Raw genomic sequence first — 10,634 nt, forward strand, 5'->3', positions numbered from 1 at the left:
CCCATGTAACTATGCAAATGCAAATTTATACAGACCAGAAATACAGGTTTTGAAAACCATGCTTTTCTTGAGACTTATACAACAGGCCTTCTGAAACCAACCATTATGTGCACTTTTTAAATAAAGTACTACATACAAAAACTTTGCTATAAAACACCAAATCTACATTTACTGCAGTTAAATTTAAAATAAATTAACATTCATTTGATTCCTGCAAAACTAAATGGCATATGGATTCGTCTACAACTTCATGGCCGCCAAAATGTGGTTATCTATTAATTTAAAATATCTTTACTTTCTACTAAATATAATATACTAAATCTCTATGGTGAAACCACTAAACCCAACACAAATAAATTGTGAAATAAACTCTATGAGAGGGTCTCCATTATTTGCCAAACAGTTTATTTAGGAATCAATATATGTTAATAATAAGATAAATATTTACAGGTATATATATAAATCTATTTTACAGATACAGTCCACATTTTAAGATACAGGGCAACTTTACTACACTAACCCCAATTTGTCCAACACTGCTAAAATAATCATAGGAATGTACTTAGCCATATTTCTTCAGAGTGTCAGCCATCTTTACAGCATGCCCAAGATAAGAAGAGAGAGAGAGGTTCTGGTGTTAGAGTATTTTATACCACAATTCAAAAGGGAGTGGCATTTCAACTGCCACTCAAGAGGCCATTGGGAGTGTCTTTAGTTCAGAGAGAAAGGTGTACCTGGGGGAAGGGATTTTAATAACAGCTAGGTGAATATTCCAGTGATAAAATGGCAGTCTGGAACTCCCTGAGGGCTCAGGGATCGTGGACTCAGGAGGAGACCCTCCTCCCAATAAACATTCTGGAACTAAGGGCGATATTCCATGCTCTTCAAGCTTGGCCTCAGCTAGCGACAATGAGGTTCATCAGATTTCAGTCGGACAACATCACGACTGTGGCTTACATCAACCATCAAGCGGGGAACAAGGAGTTCCCTAGCGATGTTGGAAGTTTCAAAGATAATTCGTTGGGCAGAGATTCACTCTTGCCACCTATCAGCTATCCATATCCCAGGTGTAGAGAACTGGGAGGCGGATTTTCTAAGTCAACAGACTTTTCATTCGGGGGAGTAGGAACTCCATCCGGAGGTGTTTGCACAATTGGTTCAACGTTGGGGCGAACCAGAACTGGATCTCATGGCGTCTCGCCAGAACGCCAAACTTCCTTGTTACGGATCCAGGTCCAGGGATCCCAAGGCAACGCTGATAGATGCTCTAGCAGCGCCTTGGTCCTTCAACCTGGCTTATGTGTTTCCACCGTTTCCTCTGCTCCCTCGTCTGATTGCCAAAATCAAGCAGGAGAGAGCATCAGTGATTTTGATAGCACCTGAGTGGCCACGCAGGACTTGGTATGCAGATCTGGTGGACATGTCATCCCTTCCACCATGGACTCTGCCTCTGAGACAGGACCTTCTACTTCAGGGTCCTTTCAACCATCCAAATCTAATTTCTCTGAGACTGACTGCCTGGAGATTGAACGCTTGATTTTATCAAAGCGTGGCTTCTCCGAGTCAGTCATTGATACCTTAATTCAGGCACGAAAGCCTGTCACCAGGAAAATCTATCATAAGATATGGCGTAAATATCTTTATTGGTGTGAATCCAAGGTTGTCAGCTAGTTCCTTAAAGAGACAGATTTCTGCTCTGTCTATTCTTTTACACAAGCGTCTGGCGGATGTTCCAGACGTTCAGGCGTTTTGTCAGGCTTTAGTTAGAATCAAGCCTGTGTTTAAACAAGTTGCTCCGCCATGGAGTTTAAATTTGGTTCTTAAAGTTCTCCAAGGGGTTCCGTTTGAACCTCTTCATTCCATAGATATCAAGCTTTTATCTTGGAAAGTTCTGTTTTTGGTAGCTATTTCCTCGGCTCGTAGAGTTTCCGAGTTATCTGCCTTACAGTGTGATTCCCCTTATCTGATCTTCCATGCAGATAAGGTAGTTTTGCGTACCAAACCTGGGTTTTTACCTAAGGTGGTATCTAATAAGAATATTAATTAGGAGATTGTTGTTCCGTCATTGTGTCCTAATCTTTCTTCAAAGAAGGAACGTCTATTGCACAATCTGGACGTGGTTCGTGCTTTAAAGTTTTATTTACAAGCTACTAAAGATTTTCGTCAAACATCTACTTTGTTTGTTGTCTACTCTGGACAGAGGAAAGGCCAAAAGGTTTCGGCAACTTCTCTTTCGTTTTGGCTAAGAAGTATAATACGCTTAGCTTATGAGACTGCTGGTCAGCAGCCTCCTGAAAGGATTACAGCTAATTCTACTAGAGCTGTGGCTTCCACATGGGCTTTTAAAAATGAGGCTTCTGTTGAACAGATTTGCAAGGCGGCGACTTGGTCTTCGCTTCATACTTTTTCAAAGTTTTATAAATTTGATACTTTTGCTTCTTCGGAGGCTATTTTTGGGAGAAAGGTTTTACAGGCAGTGGTACCTTCCGTTTAAGTTCCTGCCTTGTCCCTCCCTTCATCCGTGTACTTTAGCTTTGGTATTGGTATCCCACAAGTAATGGATGATCCGTGGACTGGATACACCTTACAAGAGAAAACATAATTTATGCTTACCTGATAAATTCTCTTGTGGTGTATCCAGTCCATGGCCCGCCCTGTCATTTTAAGGCAGGTATATTTTATTTTTAAACTACAGTCACCACTGCACCCTATGGTTTCTCCTTTCTCTTGCTTGTCTTCGGTCGAATGACTGGAGGTGGCAGTTAGGAGAGGAGCTATATGGACAGCTCTGCTGTGGGTGATCCTCTTGCAGCTTCCTGTTGGGAAGGAGAATATCCCACAAGTAATGGATGATCCGTGGACTGGATACACCACAAGAGAAATAAATTTATCAGGTAAGCATAAATTATGTTTTTACCTGAAAAAAAAATACAATACCCCCCCAACATTAAAACCCACCACCCACACACCCCTACTCTAACCCACCCAAACCCCCCTTAAATAAACCTAACACTACCCCCCTGAAGATCTCCCTACCTTGAGTCGTCTTCACCCAGCCGGGCCGAAGTCTTCATCCGATGGGGCAGAAGAGGACATCCAGACCGGCAGAAGTCTTCATCCTATCTGGGCAGAAGAGGACATCCGGACCGGCAGAAGTCTTCATCCTATCCGGGCAGAAGAGGACATCTGGACTGGCAGACATCTTCATCCAATTGGCATCTTCTATCTTCATCCATCCGACGAGGAGCGGCTCCATCTTCAAGACCTCCGGCACGGAGCATCCTTCCTGGCCAACGGACTAACGACGAATGCCTAGTCCTTTAAATGATGTCATCCAAGATGGCGTCCCTCAAATTTCGATTGGCTGATAGGATTCTATCAGCCAATCGGAATTAATGTAGAAAAAATCTGATTGGCTGATTCAATCAGCCAATCTGATTGAAGTTCAATCCGATTGGCTGATCCAATCAGCCAGTCGTATTGAACTCGCATTCTATTGGCTGTTCCAATCAGCCAATAGAATGCGAGTTCAATACGATTGGTTGATTGGATCAGCCAATCGGATTGAACTTCAATCTGATTGGCTGGTTTCATCAGCCAATCAGATTTTTTCTACCTTAATTCCGGTTGGCTGATAGGATTCTATCAGCCAATCGGAATTCGAGGGATGCCATCTTGGATGACGACTTCGGCCCGGCTGGGTGAAGACGACTCAAGGTAGGGAGATCTTCAGGGGGGTAGTGTTAGGTTTATTTACTGGGGGTTTGGGTGGGTTAGAGTAGGGGTATGTGGGTGGTGGGTTTTAATGTTGGGGGGGTTGTATTTTTTTTTTTACAGGTAAAAGAGCTGATTACTTTGGGGCAATGCCCCGCAAAAAGCCCTTTTAAGGGCTGGTAAAAGAGCTGGTTACTTGGTAATTTAGAATAGGGTAGGGCATTTTTTTATTTTGGGGGGCTTTTTTATTTTATTAGGGGGCTTAGATTAGGTGTAATTAGTTTAAACTTCTTGTAATTCTTTTTTATTTTTTGTAATTTAGTGTTTTTTTGTTTTTTTTGTATTATAGAATAGTTTTTATTGTATTTTATTTTAGGTAATTGTAGGTAATTTTTTTAATTAATTTAATGATAGTGTAGTGTTAGGTTTAATTGTAACTTAGGTTAGGATTTATTTTACAGGTAATTTTGTACTTATTTTAACTAGGTAGCTATTAAATAGTTCTTAACTATTTAATAGCTATTGTACCTAGTTAAAATAAATACAAAGTTGCCTGTAAAATAAATATAAATCCTAAAATAGCTACTATTAGTTATATTGTAGTTATATTAGGGTTTATTTTATAGGTAAGTATTTAGTTTTAAATAGGATTAATTTTGTTAATTTTAGGAATATTATTTTGTTTCATTTAAATTATATTTATGTTAGGGGTGTGAGAGTTAGGTTTAGGGGTTAATCAATTTATTATAGTAGCGGCGACGTTGCGGGCAGGAGATTAGGGGTTAATAATTGTAGGTAGGTGGCGGCGATGTTAGGGAGGGAAGATTAGGGGTTAATACTATTTATTATAGTGTTTGCGAGGCGGGACTGTGGCAGTTTAGGGGTTAATACAATTATTATAGTGGCGGCGAGGTCCGGTCGGCAGATTAGGGGTTAATAAGTGTAGGTAAGGTAGCGGCGACGTTGGGGGGGGGGGCAGATTAGGGGTTAATAAATATTGGGGTCGGCGGTGTTAGAGGCAGCAGATTATGGGTTCATTGGGATAATGTAGGTTGCGGCGGTGTCCGGAGCGGCAGATTAGGGGTTAATAATATAATGCAGGTGTCAGCGATAGTGGGGGCGGCAGATTAGGGGTTAATAAGTGTAAGGTTAGGGGTGTTTAGACTCTGGGTACATGTTAGGGTGTTAGGTGCAGACTTAGAGAGTGTTTCCCCATAGGCAACAATGGGGCTGCGTTAGCTTATTTGCAGGTGTTAGGTTTTTTTTCAGCCCATTGTTTCCTATGGGGATATCGTGCACAAGCACGTTTTTCCAGCTTACCGCTACCGTAAGCAACGCTGGTATTGAGGGTTGAAGTGGAGCTAAATTAGGCTCAACGCTCCCTTTTTTGAGCCTAACGCAGCCCCTCAGACAACTCTAAATACCAGTGTTGTCTTAAGGGTGCGCCGGGAAAAAAGCAGCGTTAGCTACGCGGGTCTTTACCGACAAAACTCTAAATCTAGCGGATTGTTTTTTTGCAAACTTGGTACTGGCAGACAGCTGCCAGTACCCAAGATGACCCCCAATAAGGCAGAGGGGGAGGGTTAGAGAGCTGTTTTGGGGGGATCAGGGAGGTTGGGAGCTAAGGTGGGATCCTTCACAGCAGCATATGTAAATATGCTTAAAAAAATAATTCAAAGATACCTTTTATTTTAGTACTGGCAGACTTTCTGCCAGTACTTAATATGGCAGGGACAATTGTGGGGTGGGGGGGGGGAAGGGAGATGTTTGGGAGGGATCAGGGTGTGTGATGTGTTAGGTGGGAGGCTGATCTCTACACTAAAGCTAAAATTAACCCTATAAGCTCCCTACAAACTACCTAATTAACCCCTTCACTGCTAGCCATAATACACGTGTGATGCACAGCGGCATTTAGCAGCCTTCTAATTACCAAAAAGCAATGCCAAAGCCATATATGTCTGCTATTTCTGAACAAAGGGGATCCAAGTAAGCATTTACAACGATTTGTGCCATAATTGCACAAGCTGTTTGTAAATAACTTCAGTGAGAAACCTAAAATTGTGAAAAATTTAACTTTTTTTTAATTTGATCGCATTTGGCAGTGAAATGGTGGCATGAAATATACCAAAATGGGCCTAGATCAATACTTTGGGATGTTTTCTAAAAAAATATATATACATGTCAAGGGATATTCAGGGATTCCTGAAAGATATCAGTGTTCCAACATAACTAGCGCTAATTTTGAAAAAAACTGGTTTGGAAATAGCTACTAGTGCTACTTGTATTTATTGCCCTATAACTTGCAAGAAAAGCAAAGAACATGTAAACATTGGGTATTTCTAAACTCAGGACAAAATTTAGAAACTATTTAGCATGGGTGTTTTTTGGTGGTTGTAAATGTGTAACAGATTTTGGGGGTCAAAGTTAGAAAAAGTGTGTTTTTTTCCATTTTTTCATTATATTTTATAATTTTTTTATAGCAAATTATAAGATATGATTAAAATATGTATAACTTCCAGGAAATCATCTAATGGCGAGAAAAACGGTATATAATATGTGTGGGTACAGTAAATGAGTAAGAGGAAAATGACAGCTAAACACAAACACCGCAAAAATGTAAAAATAGCCTTGGTCCCAAACGAACAGAAAATGGAAAAGTGCTGTTGTCATTAAGGGGTTAAAGCACAATTATATTTTCAGTTCCTTTTTATGCTTTTTACTCCTTTTTCTACTTGGCTATTCGTTAAACTGAATTTTGGGTGTGGTGAGGGGTGTATTTATAGGCATTTTGAGGTTTGGGAAACTTTGCCCCTCCTGGTAGTATTGTATATCCCATACGTCAATAGCTCATAGACTCTTGCCAATATGAAAGAAATGAATTTATCAGGTAAGTTCTTACATAAATAATGTTTTTTTTTTGTTTTATTTTTTTATTAAGTAGGGTAACCACCACCTTAACTGAATTCTACTAATTCTACTAGTTCACTTGCCATTTCTTGGCTTTTTAGGAATGGGGCTTTAGCTATTTAACTTTGCAAGGCAGCTAGTTGGTCTTGTTTGTAAATTTTTACTAAATTCTACCATTTTTATGTGTTTTGCTTTTTTCTGGGACGGCCTTTGGTTGATAGTCTTCCAGACAGTTGTCTCAGGATGATTCTTTGCCTATCGTTTTTTTTTATTTTATGTTTTTGCCCTTTATGGTTTCTTTTGGAGTTGTGTATTTAGTTTTTCAGTGAAAAAAAAGTTGTTTCTTAAATGTAAACTTTCATGAATTAGTGCCCGGTTTTTAAAAACACTATTAAAAACAGGGGCACTTTCATTTATCAAAGTTTATATTGCACCTTATTTTTTACAAATTCTTACCTTTCTCTTGTGCAAAGCAGGATCGCCGATCTCCCACCCGCAGTTCCTCTGTAGATACGCCACCAATGACGAAAGCGGCTTCCTCCAAACATGGCTTCCCCCCAGAGCATCCACCTTGTGAGGCCACGCCGTGATTAGAGGAAGCCAGTTTCGTCATTGCTGTGTAAGTACAGCAGGATAAACAGATGGGGGATCGGCGATCCAACTTTGCACAAGAGAAAGGTAAGTATTTGTAAAAATACGGTGCAATGTTAACTTTAATGAATGAAAGTGCCCCTGTTTTTAATAGTATATTAAAAAACCGGGCACTAATTCATGAAAATTTACATTCACTTTAAATCTCACTCTTTCATTACTTGTGGACTCCGCTACTTGGGTATTATGTTCCAGGATTAATGGATTGTGTACTCTCACCGCCTGTATGAAAGAAAATATCATTTATGATTACTTGATAAATTAATTTCTTTTCATGTTGGTGAGAATCCACCCTTTTTTTTTTTAACTGGTGTTGTTTTTTCTTATGCACAACTTTTTTTTCCCTGCTACTATTTATTTTTATTTTTTTTGGCTCTTATTTATTTTCCTACTTCTTTTTCTTGACTAAGGTGCCAGTGAGGTAAGAGGGGTTTTATAGAGTTCATGGGGTTTGTGAATCTTTGCCGCCTTCTAGTGGCAGGTAATAGTTATTCCCAGGAGTAATGGATCGTGGACTCTTACCACCATGAAGGAAATTTATCAGGTAAGCATAAATTATGTTTTTAACCTTTTACAGGAGCTAGTCAGTAAAGCTCTTTATACCGAGCACCGTTATCATGGTACGCATGTATTGTATTCTGTGTTGCTGCTGGCTTTTTGACAGTTGTTCTTTGGATTAGCTGATACAATCAAAAGCAGAAGAGTTACATTTTTAGAGCTGTTTACTGTTTAAAAGGTGAATAATAAATATAAAAAAAGCCCTCGGGGATAAAATAGAGAAATGCAGCCATTACAAACATTCACATCCCCTGCTTACGCTAAAGTGCATGATATGGCTTGTCACAGGGTATAAAAATATTTAAGTTCCAAGACAGTGGTGCACAGTGAGAAAATGCAGAACATCACTAACCAGCACTTTTGAAGAGTTAATAAGATAATAGCACTGAAGAGAGCTGCAGGCACATGAAGAATAACAATATCATGGTTAGTAGTAACCAGGTTACTGTAATTATACTTAGCAGTTACTGTAAATATCACTTTAAAGAATATTTTTTGGGCCTATCTTAAATATTGTGGAAAAAAAACTTGCTTATTTTGAGAGGATTCTAATTTGATTTGTGCTTCTTTTTCTCTCCTCTTTAGGTGTCTTTATCCTCAATTTAGTGTGTCGTGACCAAGTATTAAAATGCCAGACACTGAAGGTTCTGAAAGAAATTTTTCCAATTATTTATTCCCAAAATATTGAAGAGGAAGTTAATGAGATTTTGTTCTGCCTTCCTAATTTAGAAGTGAGAGTGAGTCCTTCAGAGCTAAAGGAAGCTGCAAAGAACTTGGAGAAACAGTTAAAAAGACCTGGAATTCTTTGGGACAAAAATTATGATCTTGCTGATATTTTAAAGTCTGTAAAGATAGTTTGAGATGACGAGTAGCAAAAGCTATATGGTATAGAAAAGACCAAACTTATTAAGGAATGTGTAAAAAACCAAAACAGAAAAATGTTTTGCTCTTAAATATGTTTGTCACTGGAAAAATTCTTTTTTTTTTTTTTTTTTTTAATAATTTTTATTGGTCTCCAACAACATATGAGATCGGCAATTTACACGATTATACACCACGCAGGGCATAATATTCAATAAAGATTACTTTTAATACATATAAATTACACAATATTAATATTTTAACGATATGCACTGATGGCCTAGCTTAGAAAAGCTATGCCATAGAGATCCTTAACTAATCATTGGAAGATATTAAAATACAGCAGTTAAGTTTGGACGTTTTTTTCATATTTTATTCATACATAACCTTTTGATACTGTTGCTGGTTCTAGACTAGAAATTTTATAGGTATACATCTACCATTAATATAAAGATTAAATGCTATCAGTTCCTCTATTATGTATAACAGTAAAGCTCTATGGCCAGCTATAGCAAATCATTAAACAAATAGCCACACACATAACTACACAAAACAACACAAAAAACAAAAAAAAAAAAAAAAAAAAAAAAACAGCCCTCGCCTCCCCCAATCCCCTTCACACTAATTTTTTGAGTTATCTCTTTCTCCAAAATGTCGGGTATCTATTTGACAATATCAGTTGTTGAAATAGGGGAGAATCCCTTAACGGAGATATCATTTGGATCTGCGTCTGATCTGGAAGTGATAGTATAAGATTTTCCCATTTAGCCAAAAAGATTGTTAATTTAGTATCTAAAAAGATTAAAGGATTTTTATATCTATTGCTAGTTGAAACAGCATATTGTTAACAAATGCTGTAATACCAGGTGCTCTTTTATCTTTCCAACTTCTAAGAATCATCTGTCTTGCAACTAATATAGCTGTATTAACTAAATGCTTATTCTGTAAATCCTTCTCATCCATGAGGAATAAAACATGTTCTAATTTGAGTTTAACTCTAATAGGTATAAATTTATTCAGCCAATATACTATCTTACGCCAAAACTGCTGGATCTTCGGACAATAAAAGAAAGCGTGTGGTAAATCAGCTTCTATAGAATTACATCTTGGACATTTAGTAAAACCTTGTCTATTCCAGTTAGACATTCACTTTGGCGTTAAATACGCTCTATTTGATAATTTTATATGTGATTCTCTAAATGAGATGGCATGGGTGTACTCTGTGATTAAACTAAAGCTCTTTTTAAAATGTTCAAATTTTAGATTTCTAATCTCTAGGCGCCATTTAGCATACAGATCTAATATTTTATCTTTAGCTTCTAGAGAAATTATACTTTTATATAGAAAAGAAGAAATTGAATGTTTCCCAGACCGATAGATGTCAATAATTGAGTTTATACTCCTAAAACTATTTGAATTTTAATAATAATAATTTGTAAATAGGCGAAGAATTGAGTTCTCTTCAAGTTATATTCTTTGACCAAAGAATCAAAAGTTTTGACAGATTTAGTCTGCATATCAATAATTTGATATACTTGAGTTAGCCCTTTTTGGGTCCAGTCATAAAAGGCATAAGTTTCTATACCTTATAAAATGTGGATTGCCCCTTATAGGTAGATATTGTGATATGGTATAGATAATTTGAAGACTTTGGCATATTTTCTTCCATGCTAGTACTATATTATATATGGTGTATTTAAAATCCATTTTTTCAGAGCTTTTTTAAGGGAACTGATGGAGTAACACTCTAAGAGATAAGGGAGATATTACAGCCTCCTCGCTTTGATAATTAGTTATGTATTCTGCCCCTGTTAGCCAGTCTATTGCATTTTTGGCCATACATGACCAATTATATATTTTTAAATTTGGAGGGCGAACCCTCCTTCCTCTCTCAGGTGCATCAGTTTCTTAAGAGCAATATGAGGCTTCATTTTACTCCAGAT

At 37.8% G+C, this 10,634-nt stretch overlaps 1 protein-coding gene across 1 annotated transcript in view; it reads left to right on the forward strand.

Annotated features, from left to right (window-relative positions):
• METTL13 (methyltransferase 13, eEF1A lysine and N-terminal methyltransferase) overlaps window positions 1-9,686 on the forward strand; it is a 580,907-nt gene extending 571,221 nt beyond the window's left edge. The window contains exon 8 of the mRNA XM_053693228.1: window positions 8,416-9,686. Within this exon, the coding sequence (XP_053549203.1) occupies window positions 8,416-8,690 (275 nt within the window). The 3' untranslated portion in view covers window positions 8,691-9,686. The remainder of the gene's footprint in view (window positions 1-8,415) is intronic.
• Window positions 9,687-10,634: the final 948 nt, after the last annotated feature.

This window comes from Bombina bombina, chromosome 10 (assembly GCF_027579735.1).
Source record: "Bombina bombina isolate aBomBom1 chromosome 10, aBomBom1.pri, whole genome shotgun sequence".
Taxonomy (NCBI): domain Eukaryota; kingdom Metazoa; phylum Chordata; class Amphibia; order Anura; family Bombinatoridae; genus Bombina; species Bombina bombina.